Consider the following 16,732-nt stretch of genomic DNA (forward strand, 5'->3'; position numbering starts at 1 on the left):
TATTTCTGTACTTCTGATGGGAGGAGGTTTGCGATTTGTCACTTTAATCAATCCGGATTGGATTTGAAAATGTCTGGTTCATACTTGATTTCTAGTTCAGAGCTCACTCGGTGCAACATCCCGCTCAGTGTCGGGCCCCAGCCAGTTGGAACACTGTACAAGTCGCACATGCCGTGATTGACCACATCACCGAGGAGAGCTGGCAATGTTTTCCCACTTGGGAGAAGCAGACAAATACATTTACTGCACTGTATTTCACTTTGTTCGCTATACCCAAAGCCCCTGTGTGTGTAGAATGTGTTGCCTCAATATATCATCCTGAACTCAAAGTTCTCACTTTGAGTTTGTTCTCTTGTTAATACAGTGACAAATAGACAGGAAATGTACTGCCCGAGAGCACATACTCAATATCACTGCTAGTTGAACAGCTGTGAAGAAAGGACAGATGTTGTTTTTTTGTATTTTTAGATTGATTGTTGGGTAGGCCTATGTATGAGTTGGAGTTAGCACTGTCTAACTTGATTTACTGCTTTTAGTGGAAGAAAATCTTTTTTTTCTTAATCATGAATCCATCTCTAAATCCAAAGAGTACAAGCCAGTCTTGACTGTGGGTGTGAACAGAAGTTACAATAAAGAGTAAAAATAAACTCTATTAGTTTAAATAAATATTCAAAACTACACCACTGTGAGCAAGCAATTCTGCTAAAACCTCTTGACGCTACCTGCCTACCACTTACAGGAGCAGGCAGACGAAGTAGCAACAACATGGTGAGGACAGTGGAGCAATTAGCGGCTAAAGAGCCCCATATTCCCCTCTAGACTTGGGACAGAACAAAACAAGTCTAAATGGGAAATGAAAATTAGACTTTCATTAGGTGCCTTGAAACATGACTTCAATGCTAAATAGCGAAGGTTGTAGGGGTAAAAAGGGCAGTTTATTGTCCTTAAATGTTCACTTTATTACTGCTCTAAGGCTAATAGAAGGTGGATGGAAAGTCTTGGACATTTTGGAGAGAAGGTGTGCTGTGAAAAAAAAAGTGTTCAGCAGTGTTTCATTGCTGTTGTAAAAAGGGATGAGAATCAAAACAATTTAAAGCATATAGCTGAAGTCCACATCAGTAATCCAACTGGAGGCAACACAAGTTAATTATCTTTTCTACCAACAGCCTCGGACAAAAGGAGGCATAGTTTTCTTTATTGAAATCATTAACTCTAGGACTGTTTTTTTTTTTTTTTTTGAGTAAGTAAGCATTAAAAATGTATTTGACAAAAACAATCAAGTGTTCAGGATATTTCATTACTGTTTGAATAAAAGTCTTTGTCGTGTAACATGTTAGAATAATAACCACTAATAACCATTACATGGAAACAAACCACAAATGTCAGCAGAAACTTTGAAAAGCACTGTATTCAGCTTGACCAAGTACAAAGTTTGACAACCTAACTATGCGGCTGGCAGCTATGGGAGGAAAAAAAAAAAGGGAGGAGATTGAGCAAGAAATACATAATTATAACTCCATCTAATGCTAAGTGATAACACTCGAAAGGTAATAAGAGGGACGTTCGTTTTCAACACAGCCTTTACGGCATCACATTGAAACTATGAGCTGTCACATAAAGCTCCACAGCTTCATCTCCTCCATACAGAAGAACACACTAAGCAGGTTCATTATAGTGTTTGACATGTGCAAAAATGATTGAAAAAAATGAAGCTTTCTGACAATGCAATGTTATTTAATTGCAACATACTGCACTTAGGTGTAGATATTTTATGCGGAACATCAGGAGAATAGCATACAGACAGTTTAATTGCACAAACACACAGGCTTCTTGGATTTTTATTTCTCACATTTTAGACTAAAGCGATGAATTTCAATAAGGTGTTGTGTTGCCTCAGGCCTTCATTGAGAGGACTGCTGAGTTTTAAAAGCCAACAGATATCATTGTGATCGCAGTTTGAAGCTTCGAAGCTTCACAAGACACCATCCCAACCTATGTACGACAAATCTGCCTGTTTTTGATTGTCCTATTAATTACATTTTGAATATTTTATTTGACAAGTCTATTACTTCAGCTCTGCTCCCTTATTAAAACGGCTTTGATTCCACCTGTGCAGGCATCAGGTTTTGGTTCAGCTATTTGGTATTCATACATTGTCTGACAGGCGCTACTGGCTTGTATACTGCCTTTTTTTTCCTGTCTGCACAAACACCAGTCAAGAGTTGAAATGTGGTTCCTTTCTAATAACGCTTTAAATGGAAATCCAACTGACTGTACTCTGTGTGAACTCTTTAAAACAAAGCATAAAAAGGAATTCTAATCAGATATTTCCTCGATTGAAATATTTAAAACTTCTATAGAGCCATTAGGGCTTCTTGTTTGTTTCTATATATGGAAAATCAAATACTCCCCATAATTTATTTGTTCTTCCTCCAAACTCATTCCCTATTCTATTTGCGTGTAGTTTAAAGCTCACTTTATTTATTCTGTCTTTTCTCCCTTTACACCTGTCTTCTCCCTCACATCGTCCTTCCTATCCCTCAAAACCCTGAATCAATTTCCACTGATTTCTCCTTGTCTCTCAAAATCTACCTCTTTCCATTTACACCCATTTCCCCTGTTTCTCCATATCTACCCACATCCCTCCTGCAGTTGAAGGCCAATGGTTAGAGTGGGGGCCTTGGTCGAGATGCAGCGTGACCTGTAACACGGGATCGCAGAAGAGGCAGAGGCGCTGCAGTGCGTCTGTTCACGGCTGGGCAGAATGTAAGGGCCCCCATGAGGAGAGCAGAGAATGCACCAACCCTTCCTGCAGTGGTAAGGCATAAAATCAATGCTTAGCATTCAAACTGACACGCTTTCAAACATCATTATTCAAACATGGCATTCCTGTTCCATAAGCCCATAATTAGTGGGTTTGAATCCAATTTGGCTTGTGGTCGAATTCTAAGTATAACCTCATAGGACAAAAGGTACTACAGGGTTTAAAAGAACCTGGCACTATATGATCATACTGACATACTTTAAACATGCACCACACTAAAAAATGTAAAAGTCTTGCAAATGTTGCCTTCATGTCTGAGCTTAGCAGTTCACAGAGGATGGCTTTATATATGTTTGGTTTTGCTTGAGGTTTCTTCCTGTTACACTTACTTTAAATTGTTGCCTTACAGTCTTGGCTTAGGGTGTATTCACACCTACCTCATTTGGTTCGCTTGAAACAAACTAAAACCCTGGTGCGGACCTTTTGGTTAGGTGTAAATAAAAGCCATCGAACTCAGGTGCGCACCAAACAGCCGGACCGAGAGCCAGCCGAAGAGGTGGTCTCGGTTCGTTTCCAAACAAACCCTAGTACGGTTCGTTTGAGGTGTGAAAGCAACGAGACCTCAGTCCGACCCAGCTCGTACGCATAACAGACTTAACGGACTCCTGTTGACTCACGCATTAAGGGAAATCATTGTTTGGTTAGCAGCACAGTGTTCTCGTTTGTTTCTATTGCCTACTTCTTTGATATAAGACGCGGAGGTCATCTTCAGACTACCTTTCAGACACTTTCACTGGTCTTTCATCGCTCTGTTCTTTTATTATCCAATACTTTTAAATCACACAGACTATTCCCCACAGCAGTCTGATCCTCCTCGTTTCCCCTGCGCCACATACTTAAACAACGGTTGATTGCCCACACATAGGTCTACATTTTTTCACACAATGAAATATTTTTTATGGATGTTCTCCAGGATTGTTTATTTTCAGTTTGCGATTACCACTTTACCCCGAACTTAGACTTTGTCCAATGATTGAACAATCTTTGCACACATGTGGTTTGTTTATGATTTCTGGGCCTCTACCGCACCAAAACAAAAAAGAAATGCTGTATTTGGTCCGAACCAAAGAAAGTGGACTAAAGGACTTTCCTGGTGTGAATACATCCTTAGACTGTCCCAGAGGATGTACTCAGATAAATCAGGTCCTTTGCCGTTCTCTTCTCCTTTTCCAGGTGGAGGTAACTGGGGTAGCTGGAATCATTGGAGTCTCTGCAGCAAAACATGTGACTCTGGGTGGCAGCGTCGCTTCAGAATGTGTGAGGGCACCGGATTACAGGGATACCCCTGCGAAGGCTCAGGGGAGGAGGTCCGAGCTTGTAACGAGAAGAAATGCCCAGGTCAGTGAGTCTCTGCATGTGTATGCAACTTTAGATGACGAGGAGAAACCAAAGTACTTGTTATTTATGCTTTAAAAGTCTGCGTAAACACTTTATAGCTCACATTTTTTCTGTGTGGCTGCATTTTTTTTGTACGTCTCGACTAGTGAATCCCTGTCAGAGACTAAAGAGTGTCTTTGTGTGTGTGTGTGTGTGTGTGTGCGTGTGTGTGTGTGTGTGCGCGTGTGTACCCAATCTGCATTTGAGCACTATTTGTCAGGCAGAATTGAAGAGATTCCCAGTGGTTCGCACCACAGCCAAAGGCTTCTATTGCAATTTTAGAACTGCATTCTTCTCATCTTTATCTGCCTCTTGTCTGCCATCCTGTCGATTCACATACCCATCCATCTTTACCTCTCCATTGATTTTGCTTGTCCTTGTCTTGTGGCTCTTTCATTTTATCCTCTCTGTTTACCTGAGAGATCCTCCATTTCTGCTCATATCTCTCCTCTTTAACATTGTTTTTGTCGCACTAATCTCGCTCGTTCGCTCTCTGTTCTCTCTCTGCCTGATAGAGGGAGAGATGTTCAAAGTCAGGGTGTCAGCTGCTGCAGGAGACACTATGTTTTAATAAACATCCCTATTGACTGAGACTGTGTGTGCGTGTGAATATGAAAGCTTATTTTTCTTTTCAACCCTTTATGAAATGCGTGTACATTAATTCAACGAGCTCTTTCAGTCTACAAATGACAAACTGTACGGTACAGCTTCCACCATGACCCTTTGTTTTGAGTACCTCTCAAGCTGCTTTGACACCAGGCGAGGATCTCGTCTGTTGGCATTGCAGGGGAACATAATATCATATTTTCTCTCACTCCCTGCATCTCTCTATTTTCGCTCTCCATCCCTCTTCATCTTTCCGCATCGCCTCTGCCAACACTCGGCTGCCCCCCTCGGAATATCTTCAGAGCACTCCCCCCTGTTTTTCATCAGGGTTATGAAAGAGAGGGAGGGGGAAAACAGATGAATAAAAAGAGGGAGTAAGATGAAGAGGGAATCAGATACTGTACTGAGGCAGTGACACTGACAGAGAGCACTGAGCAATGTACAAGGGAATAAGATAGGGAGCCACTGTAGGAGAACATTGATTTGAATCTTTTTTTGTGCTTTTCTGGCTCTCTTTTTCTTCACATGCAATAGTGTCTGTAGGAGCATGTACGTGGGGATATTTCGTCATTGCTCTATGCAAGTGTTTCATTTCACTAATTTTTTGTATTTTTTTGCCAACATTTACAGCTCCTCATGAGATATGTAAAGATGAGCACCTTCTTGCTATGGCATGGAAAAGAGCATCGGCTGGAGAAACTGTATACAACAAGTGTCCAACAAATGCCACTGGTCAGTAACACATGCTTTACTTAATGTCTATTAGCTGCGAGCATGTTTTGATTACAACTTGTGTGAATTAATGACACAGTTTTGCCTCCATGTTTAGGAAATCGTAACACCACATTCAATAAAACGAGGATACAACCAAATACAAACCAGCCACAAGCTGGCATTAGAATGGGTTGTTTTGATAGTCTCACACAATTGTCCTAAACACTTAGCATAGTTGCGTAGTAAGCAATTGTTTATCATAGCATTGCTAATCGAACCCCTCAACAATTTGACACTTACATCATGAAGAATTTAATAATTATGAGTTCAGACTAAAATATATATGCCTACAACAGATGAAAAAATTGTTCTTTAGGTTAACAAACGATGATACTGTAGCACCTGCATTTGAGTTGGCACATAAGTTCGAAGGCAAGTTATAATGAGTCATGCAAGCTAGCTAAAATCACAGAATCAATGTGCATTGACATAACTTTAATTACAGAATACATAATGATAATAATTGTCATATACTCAAAAGAACTAAAAGTATGTGTGTATCATGAATTTAATAAAAAAAAAAAGAAGCAATAAGCATAGTATTATTTTATCTAAACAATTGGCTAGCCAAGTGTAGCATTTAAAAGAAAACAAAAAATCCTAAAGGCATCTCAAAATGTCCAGCACGAGAAACAGAAGTTTAGGGCCCCCCTAATGTTAGGCTACCATCTGTTAGTGTAGTGACTGCTCAAGCTAGCTACCAGGTGGTAACATTGGCAGGCTCGCCCACACGTGCCTTAGGGGAGAAGGTACTTCAGCTTCACACATATGATAATCAACAATTGTTTTTCACTGCCTATACTGTTAGAGTAATCTCAGGTAATATGTGGGGTATTCAGCACATAGTTAATTGTATACATGTCAAACAACATTGTAAATGATGGATAAAAGTAGTTAGGCTACAACTGATTTAACTAAAAGTCAAGGTCAAAAATGATGTTTATTTGTCTGAAAGAAAAAGGTAGATGGAACCAAATGCTAAACTGATATTTCCAATATTTTCTCTCATGTAGAAGCTAACATGTTTGCTTGAACACAGTTAAATCTTTTCTGTGAAGAAATTGTTGCTGCCTCACCTTTTCTTTTACCTTTCAAAACAGCAACAAGAACAAATTGTCCTTTTTTTTCCAAATTAAAGTCAAGATGCAGTGCCTGAAAAATAAATACATGTTTCAAACTACAGTGTTGGCGCTATCCTCAAAACATATCCGCTTAATTCATGTTTTTTCTGACAAGAAAAAAATATAGCTTAAAGTACATCCCATTTCAGGTAAATAACACTGATAAATGTAATTAACAGAGAAACTTCACAGTTTATTTATGTCCATTTTACCCATAAAAGGCCAGAGACAGTGAGTGATTATTATTGGCTATGGAATAGGTTTTGTCTTAGTAAAGTACTGTGTTTTGGCAGCCATCAACAGTTTGTTTGTTGGCTGCCAGGATAGAATAGTCAGCAGGTATGAGTTGCCAAACAGAATAACCCTGCTACAAATGAAATATTCAATAGATGGAACCATCCGGATAAAAAGGAAAAGTCACTTTTACAGTAAGTGTTTTAAGTATGCGGTGGTTTGCTTTTATCGATTGGAATGATTTAAACAGAAGCCAGTTGTCGGACCCCTGACCTTAACACTGTTATAAATCAGAATTCTCCACAGTTAATACCAGCAAGACATTAACATATTTCTGGAAGAATAAAAAAAAAAAGTATTTTCTTTTTATTTCTAAGTCCTGTATGTGTTACTCTGGCACTACAGCAACTTCTCAAACTGTGAAAGTAATACATTATCATGTGTTCCTGTTTATTCTGTATTTTTGACAGATTCCCTGTAAGTAATTGTCTCTTCTTCTGTCTTTAGGATCTGCTAGTCGTCGTTGCATGCTGGACAATAATGGAGTTGCTTTCTGGGGTCCTCCGAGCTTCGCCAGATGCGTCTCACTTGATTATAGATATTTACATTTATCTGTAAGTTCCCTTTGAATGAATTACTCCCAAACTCAGGGACTTTCTACAGTTTTTCAAATACATCTTCAGCAGAAACAGAGTGTTTGACTGAGTTGCAGTATTTCTTTTTCTTAACCCATCTTTATAAATAAACTATCACCTTTATGAGTGATTTAGGAGAAAGTTAAGTCTCTGTTTTTGAAGTTACTCACTGCCACACTTTTTTTTTTTTTACCTTTTCAGCTATCATCTACCTTTGTTTGAACTTTTCAACCTTTTCTTTTAACTTTGTGAAAACATTTCCAAAGTATACTGAGAGTCTTTACTCAAGGCTTGACGGTATCTTTAATTAGCTTTTCCAGAGCTTTGCGCTTGCACTTATCAATTAATAAACATAATGAACGTGTTTATCAGCCAGGATTTTTTTCCGGCTCTGTGAACTTCCACCTCTTCCAATCTCTCCAATGAGGGCAGAGGGAGATGACGGTTAAGGATTCCTCAGGACAGAGCTGATTGCACCGATAGCTTCTGTTCCAACCTTTGATTAACACCAAGAGTCAATTATTCATTTTCTGTGATTGCTGTTATCTTCTGTTCTACCAGACTTTCTCTCTCCCCCTCTTGTTGCATTTCGCATTCACAAAGTCTTGCCTTCTGTATCTCTTTCTCTGAAGTGATGCGATCCAATTTCTGCCTGAGAGTGCTGTAGGCCTCTTCTTCGCTCGACTATTTAAAGCACAAACACAAAAAATCCAACCATGTCATATTTATACTCCTGTCTTGAAACGATCCCTTCGGCTCACATCCAAAACATTGCTGTGATTTCTTCAGAATAACAAAACATGGACTTGGTTTATTTGAGGGGTTTTTGGGGCATACTTTTAATAGCTATACATTTTTGAATAAGAGCAAGTTTATAAAAGTAAGAGCAAGTGGCCAATTATCTGATTAACCAGCAGACAAAACCATGAAATCTAAATGTCTTGTCTTTCTTTACACCTTTTAGTTACGAGAGCATCTCGCGAAGGGTCAGAGGACCCTGGCTGGGGAGGGCATGTCTCAGATCGTAAGGAGTCTCCTGGAGCTCTTGCAGAGGAGGAGCTACTACAGTGGCGACCTTCTCTTTTCCACGGAGATTCTGCGAAATGTGACGGACACCTTCAAAAGAGCAACCTACATCCCAGCTCCCGACGACGTGCAGGTAAGCACATTGGCCGAGCCTTCCTTTGAAGACACCTTCAAGTCGTAAACCGTACCAAACAAGCAGTCACAGACACACTCTCGCACAGAGATTCTCTTCCAAAGCTTGCAAATGTATTCAATGTAGAGGCAGGAATTGGTGCTGCACAAGGTGTGCATAACAATGAACTACAGCTACACAGTTGCTACGGCCTCAAAGGGATTTTATAGCACTGTTATTTTTTTCCTTTTCACTGCCTGTAAGAGAGCAAAATGCTTCTGTTTGACAGCCGTTATTTTATGTTTTACACAATGCCAATATTCATACGACAACTGTACTAGACTTGACAGGGAATACACTGCAGCAGTACTAATTGTAGATGGGCGCATTTCATCGACAAATTACAGGACAAAGGCTGACATTCCAGTGTGCATGCATACAGATGAGGTTACAAAATCTAATAGCCTTCTGTAGTATTTAATGAGAACATCTTCTTCTTTCGTCTAGAAATTCTTCCAGATAATCAGCCACATGTTGGACATGGAAAATCTAGAGAGATGGGAGGACGCTCACCAGGTAAAAGTCACCATATGTTGTTTTTTTTGCATCTGTATACACCTTTTTCCCATCATCTGTTCTATCTACTTCTGTACCAGGGTGTGACCAACGTGTCTGTCAATAATTCCTTTATTTGCATGTGCATAAGTGAATTTGAGTGTATTGTAAAATATGACCACGTCCCCTATTAACTTTTCATTATAGCCATAAAAACACACCTGTTTCCGAAACACAAAAGCCATTTATTCATTTTACTGCTTAAGTGTGAGTATGGGTGCAGGTTTTTATGTTTTGGTGTGTGAGCCAGCCCTTGAGTCTAGGTGTGTTTACTTTCCCATCTGCACACAATAAACAAGCAACTAAATATGATCTAATAGCCTGAAGGGTTACAATTTACCACCATGGAACAAATTCAGTGGTCTGCATAATGTAATGAAAAAAAAAAAGTGTCAAACAGGGAGACAAGTCTCATTGAATGCTGTCCAAGGATTATAATTACAATGACATGGTGATGGATGCTCGCCCCTTCCTTTTTCATTCCTCCAATCCACAGGTCGCTCCCGGTGCTGCTTTGCTGATGAGGATATTAGAGGATTTTATTCACCTCATCGGAGAAGCCCAGAAGCCTTTTCAGAGTTTCTTGGTGGTTACCAACAACCTCAGTAAGTGCCACATAATGCCCCCAAAAGACATCTAAAAGATTACAACACCAGTATCTGTAAAATAAAAAGATTCAATTATAGTGAATCTTTACTACCTCAGTCAAGGCCAAAGTGTCTCTATCATATAAATTCTACTGCCAGATCTTGTATTTCCATACAACTCGTTTCATATTTTGCATTATTCCCTGATGGGTTTTTTTAAAAAAAATTAAATGTGACTAACAGACTATTTAAAATGGGTTTCAACCTTGTCCTGCACTGCAGTGACATCTTAACTTTTATTTTCTCCCCTCTGTATCTTTATTTTTTTACTCAGTGATAACCATCCAACGAGAGCCAGTGTCAGCAGTTTCAAGCAATATCAACTTCCCAATGAAGGGCCGGAGAGGGATGAAGGACTGGGCCAGAACTGCTGAGGACAAACTCTACATCCCCAAAGAGTTCTTCACCAACCCGACTGAAGGTAAAATAAAGAGGCTCGATCTATTGTCTAGGGTTTGGTCACAAACTGACAAGATACTCCTCTCTCAATACATAGTTCCTGTGTATTAACAACAGGAGTATCTGGAGCGTCATGCCCTGTGTCACGGAAGGAAATGTTCTACAACTATGTGCAAAGAAAGCTACGAACAGCCTATTGCAACAAAGCCCAAATAGTTGATTTTGAAACAAGTCCCACCTCTGCGATGGAGAAATGGTTCTCAACAAGACCTGCTGTTTGGTCGACCAAGGTTGGGGACGGAATGCGGTCACCACAACAACATGGATGGATGGGGTGACTTTAGTGGGTGGTTCATTGGTGACAAAAACAAGCTTTTGATTTTATTTTTTAGAGCAAACCCATGTTTAGAAGTTTACATTAATCTCTACACGTCAGGTTGGAGTACTCACAACCGTGGTTTGGATTTACATTGGGTAAATGGACTTCAGCTTTTATAGTGCTTTTCTAGTCTTCTGACTTCTCCACAAATGTTTTACGCCGCAGCTCACACCTACCCATGGAAACAATGATGGCAGAGGCTGCTATTTGAAGTGCCAATCAGTAGAGAGCAATCTGTTCAAACACATTCACCCGCCACAGCTGGAGCAGAGGGAGCGTCTCTGGGTAAATTGTATTTTCTGAAGGACACGTTGGAAATATAAGTGCATTAGGTGAGGATCAAACACCCACTCTTCCGGTTGTAGAATGACCAACTATGCTACTTAGCCACAGCAGCCCAATCCTAAGTGGCAGTATTGACCCTGAGACGTACGAGGACCCGTTATCCCCACGCTTTAAAGCCAAGGTCAGAACAAGAAGAAGTTACGCCAGTGTGAATTCACACTCTCAGAGTCGTCTCCTGGCAAGCAGAAAGACGGCTTTTCAAGGACGTCAAAGAGTAATGCCGAGGAAGACTTGGACTGTAAAGAGACCCTTGAGAGCTTTTGTAGAAGATGCAGGTCTTTCATCTGTGAAGACATGTACTGCGTCCCCTCGAGAGAGCAACATGTCCTCCAAACCATTTTGAAAGATGTGTGTTCGCTTTTAGCAGCGCAAGAAAGTTACCTGCTGTTAGTGTAAATGGCTGTGAATTTTTTTCATGCGGAAGCAAGAAATGAGCAGAGTGAATGTTCAAACACACATCCAAGAATGAACTTTGTGGAGAATAACGGGAGAAAAAAAACAAAGAGGAAATAGAGGAATGAAAGTTTGAAACAGGGAAACAAGGGGACTTGAAAGAAATGGCAACAACCATTACTGTGGCACATGACGTTGACTACAAATTGACTACAAACCAAGGCAAAGGTCACATCCCATAGGAAATTAGACTAGCAGACTTCCTGTCTGGCACATGGTCCTCGGTCCAATTTAAAGTTCAGAGTGGTTGCAAGCTGATGAAGGCAGAGCTGGCCTTGACCTCTGACTCGCACTGATGACACAGACTCTCTTTGATTGTCGTTCAAGACAACCTGTGTTCTAACCTCAGGGCACTTTACCTCGAATCACCTACGCTCTTCGTCTAATTAATATGCACAATGTTACACGCTTATTTGTGCTCTTCTTCAAACCATTACCCTATTTTTTCATCCATCCTACTTTTATTGAACAAAACCTTAGTTGTTGTGTTCAAGTTCTTTTCCCAGATTCTAAGGTACTGCACATTCAGATGACTAACAGGAGAAAAAAAACATCTTTGCTTAACCATTGTTAAAACTTTGTCCTCTTACTTTTTCGGCATTTACCATTCCTTTTGTAATAACTTAACTTGTGCTTGAACACGACTGTTTCTGCCATCAGAAGAGTGAATACTTTGAAATTAGTCAAGTCAGCCCTTTAGCTTAACTTCACAGCTAGCTTAGCTAAGCCAGTAGCTTCCTGTCTGCAGCTGGCAAGTCATGAGTTGGAAGTGCCATCGATTTTCTCATTTACTTCTCAGCTGAAAGGCGATTAGCCTTTTATCTTGACCTGGTTATCTACCATCATAGTAATAAATCTCTTGATTAGTTGAGAATACATACAATTAACTAAAAATAAATGTTTTCAAAAGTGATGCAAAAACAATTAATCCCAATCCCTTTGATAGGAAAAACTGCAGGCAATTATTTTTGTTGTGAACTGGAGCATGTTATCCTGTCAGTCTGTTAAAACAGGGTACATTAATTGTATTCTTCTGGTTGTAGAGTATTTTCTTTTCACTGTTCAGTGCTGTGTACAAAAATTTGGAAGGAAGCAAACTAGCATAGGAAAGAAACAAGAAATGAATGAAAAGTAACTCACATGGAACTGTTTGGATGGGGCTTTCGATATTTGATTAAAACCATAAATTATGGCTGAGCTTCAAGTCCAACCATATCTTTCCCTGACAAACGGCATATTAAAGTTCACAGCTGGTGACTGGTGGTTTGCCATTTGCTGGATTACAGCTGACCACCAATCATTTAGATGTTCAGCAAGTGAGCAGTGACGAAAAGTCACTTCATGGGAAATTAAAGTTTGGTGATTGAGTGCTTTTATGTTATTAATCATCCCGGAACGCAGGACTTCCACCCCCTCAAACACTGATTTACCCACAATACACTGACTTTCCCATTTGCATGCTTTTGCAGACACTGTCCAATTAGGATCCATCAAAATCACATACTTTCTCATGCTGACTTTGATCTTTTTTTTTTTTTTTTTTTTTTGGGGGGGGGGGGGGGGGGGGGGGTCCTCGCACTCTCACAATTGTTCTTTTGTTCCCTCCAGTGTCAAGATCTTTTTGTCTTTCTCACCTTGTCCGTCTCTCACGGCTATCTCTCTTCCTGAGTATTACCTCTCAGGCAGCGGGCAGACAGATTTTTGGATGAGTCATCCAATGCGTCTGATACCATCAGCTTCCCCAATCTATCCTCTCTTTGTGCCTATATGCTCCTTCGTCGCTTCTCTAAGCCTAAAAGGGCAAAGGAGGGAGTGGCATCTCTCAACATGAACTCTCCACCTCAAATGTTTCCTCTCTGTGTCTGTCTGCCACCCTCACTTGAGACAAAGTGACATTTACAGAGGGACGCTATATATACGTCTCTGTGGGAGCCTTGGCTCTTTTTGGCTAAAAACTGGATGGAAGACAAGGACTTATGAAGACTGACTTTGAAAAGGATGGAGAAGTTGGGAAAAAAGAAAGTGGGTTGGGGGATGGCGGCAACAACAGGGAAGGATGAGAAGGGCAGGGACAAATGAAGATTAAGTAAAGAGAAGAAAACAGGAGAAAAATACATTAAATTTAATATTCAAGCAAATGGACTTGTATAAGAAATTAGACTTATTTTTAGCAGAACTCCTGGCTGCTAATAGGCAAACAAGCACAGTGAAATTATTCCTCTGCCAACTGAAAGTGTGAATCCAGAATCTTGCACCTGCAATAATTATGTATTTTTAACTTATTAAGTGTGAGCATGAGGCATGTTTCTATCCTATCAAGCTTCTGAAAGGTGAAACTGTTCAAGTTTTTTTTTTTTTTTTTTGTCAGTTGTTGTCAAAACAGCATTTATTAGTTACTGCGTGGTTGACGTTAAACATTGATGTGACAGAGGTTTGAGCTTGTTTGTCGGCAGCTATATTTATCATTTTTACTGTATGTGACATAACCCAGTTGTAAGTGATCTTTTGAAACCAATCACAACACCACAGATCATTATGTATAATTTTAAAGCGCCAGTGAGGAGTCTTTAACTGGTCAGAAAACTGACAGAAATTAAAACTAATGCCTCTCTTTGACAAACAAAAGCAAAAGAGTTCATCAGGAAAAGTACTATTTCTATGTACTTAATACATTTGTAATACCGCAAAGACCCCTCCCAAAACAGCCTGTTTACATCTTTTACTGCTAAGATTTTTGATGACTGATTTGCTTGGCTGTCAAAAGAATGAAAACTTGTGCACAAACAGATCGATATCATAAAGATAAAAGGTACCACTTTGTCTACGGGGGGCGCCAAAATCAACACTAGCTCTTTCAAACTACAACAACAGTTCCTCACTGATTGACAGTGTTTAGATATGATGTTCAGATGGACTTCTTTCATTTGACCTGGCATGTTGAGGCTAATCCGCTGCAAAAATTGTGTTTTCTTCAGACACAGAGACAGACTCAGAGACTACCATGTACTATGTCATTGGAGCCATCCTGTACAGGACACTGGGTGTCATCCTACCTGCACCAAAGTGAGTACTACAATGAGTGGTGTGCTATCAAATTTTTTTGTTAGAATATAAATTACATCTCATTGTCATTTGTCCTCTCTTTTACCTTTCTGCATCTCTTTTTACTCATACATTGTCTGACAACTCTTCATCTCCAATATATTTGCTTTTTTTGCTCCCTCCCTCACTACTTTTCTATTTCTATACCCTTTCTTCTTTCACTTTTTTTCTCGATGTAATTCCAACGTCCAATTCTCCATCTGTCTCCCTCTGTATTGCCTCTCTCGTCTCCCTGTGCCTGCCTAGTTTATCAGACAAAATGTCTTGGATGTCTGAAACAGTACATATCCCTAGATGTTTTTCTTTTCGCATTGTCAATGTATTTTTGGAAATGTACAGTTGTGCTCGGAGAGTGTGTGGGCCTAATAGTTCCTGAAACTTGCATAAAAGTTGCAAAAAATAGAAGAATCAGAAGCTTGTCAAAAGGCCACTGCGATGTGGTGTTTGTGCTGGCCCTCGGCCATTTTATTCAGGTCAGTGCTCTTGGTTGTGGTTGAGCTGGATCTGTTTAAAGCCCTTTCTCCCCGTAGCTCTGCTGAATGCTAATAGGTCCAGGGATTTGTTTTAACTCCAGCTTTCTCATTCTCTCTTGAGGTTTCACGTTAAGATGTATTTTTATGCATGCGTGCATATATTTTGCAAACACACTCAAACAACCATCAAAAGCATGACAGGGCATTTGGAGTGTGTCGTCCTCTGAGCGTGTTTGGATGTGTTCCTTCATCTGTTTGTTGAAAAAAAAAAAAAAGCAGCGCACAAAACACATTTTCTTTCTAGTCATGTCCAAAAACAACGAGACAGTTCAAGCCAAAACTTGATGTGTGCAACACATTTTTTGATCTGATCAAAAAATGTGTTATAATAACATCCTTCATGTCTGACTATGCGTATCTTTGCAGCCCCCCTGCCATGATCAACTCCAAGATCCTGACAGTGACAGTGCGGCCAGAACCTCAACCCAGTGAGCCCAAAGTGGTCGTCGAGCTGTCGTCTCTGATCAACGTAAGTTTCTCTTTTAAAAAAAAACTCAGCAACACACTGTTTGTATGTGCTTACAAAGAAATCCCTCCAAAAATGGGTCACGAGTCTTCAAGATCCACATCAAGGGTTATGTGTTGGATTTGGAAAACCTTCAAATGAGCGTGCGCTGTAACTTCTAACTTAAAGAACAACAACACTTTTCTCGGTTCAAAGCGTGGTAAGGAATACTCAGATGCCAGAGTTTGCATTTTTTGTGGTATTACATGTACTCTGAGCGTGCTGTAAGCCAAGAGACCAAATTTGTGTAAGGCTTTAAAGGATTTCTTCACTCCCAGCTGACCCATGTTTCCCGAGTTCAGATGAAAGAAAAAGTACTGCATGCTATAAAGCGCCATGGCGCTCGCTGAATTGCCTGAATAAATGCAGACCTTTTTGACTTCCTTATATCGTAGCGTCTCTTGGTGCCTATTCAGTTTATATTACAGTGGAGTGTGTTATTATAAACGACTCGTGGGGTGTCTTCACTGGAGAGAGGACTAAGTGCAAGTTTAATGAGGGGTCCTTTTCACAACCTCAATAAGATGCCGGTTTCATTAGGCTTTCTTCTGGGCAAAAGGTGAGCGCCGTTTTTTAAAATAATGTTGAATATTTAATTGTTCTTCTTAGACAACATAAACACACAAATAAATACTCAGATGTATAGTAAAACCCTCAGATAAAGTCCGCCCCTTGCTGTGTCAACCAACACCTCAGGGTCAAAGTTATTGCACAGTGTTTCATTGAAAAGACTTTGTATTCATTTCCCACCCCCAGCCGCTTTATCTCTCTGCTCTAAACTGCTGATTCATTACTTAATTATGGCATCTATTTTATGCCACTCTTTATTTTCCTGTTATGCAGCTTTTTTTTTTCTTTTTTTTTTTTTATGTAGAAGCAGAAGTACTGCAGGCAGCGACCTGGAAGAAAGTTTGGCTCGCGCATTTGTGACTCAAACCAGCTCTTTACTACGTGACGAACATGACATAACTGTAATTTTACGTGCCCCCCCCGCCCAAAATAGGTCAGGCACATTATTCCCATCAATCATTGCAAAGCTGAGAAG

At 40.0% G+C, this 16,732-nt stretch overlaps 1 protein-coding gene across 11 annotated transcripts in view; it reads left to right on the forward strand.

The window, feature by feature from the left end:
- The window catches only part of adgrb2 (adhesion G protein-coupled receptor B2), a 227,220-nt gene that overhangs the window by 126,060 nt on the left and 84,428 nt on the right, over window positions 1-16,732 (forward strand). For all 11 annotated transcript variants that reach the window (XM_079368683.1, XM_079368685.1, XM_079368684.1 and 8 more), the window contains 10 exons: window positions 2,653-2,817; window positions 3,998-4,162; window positions 5,438-5,539; window positions 7,444-7,550; window positions 8,536-8,730; window positions 9,217-9,285; window positions 9,821-9,929; window positions 10,246-10,392; window positions 14,523-14,610; window positions 15,549-15,651. In XM_079368683.1, coding sequence (XP_079224809.1) covers window positions 2,653-2,817; window positions 3,998-4,162; window positions 5,438-5,539; window positions 7,444-7,550; window positions 8,536-8,730; window positions 9,217-9,285; window positions 9,821-9,929; window positions 10,246-10,392; window positions 14,523-14,610; window positions 15,549-15,651 — 1,250 coding nt within the window. The remainder of the gene's footprint in view (window positions 1-2,652; window positions 2,818-3,997; window positions 4,163-5,437; window positions 5,540-7,443; window positions 7,551-8,535; window positions 8,731-9,216; window positions 9,286-9,820; window positions 9,930-10,245; window positions 10,393-14,522; window positions 14,611-15,548; window positions 15,652-16,732) is intronic.

Source organism: Symphodus melops (genome assembly GCF_947650265.1).
Source record: "Symphodus melops genome assembly, chromosome: 18".
Classification (NCBI taxonomy): Eukaryota; Metazoa; Chordata; class Actinopteri; order Labriformes; family Labridae; genus Symphodus; species Symphodus melops.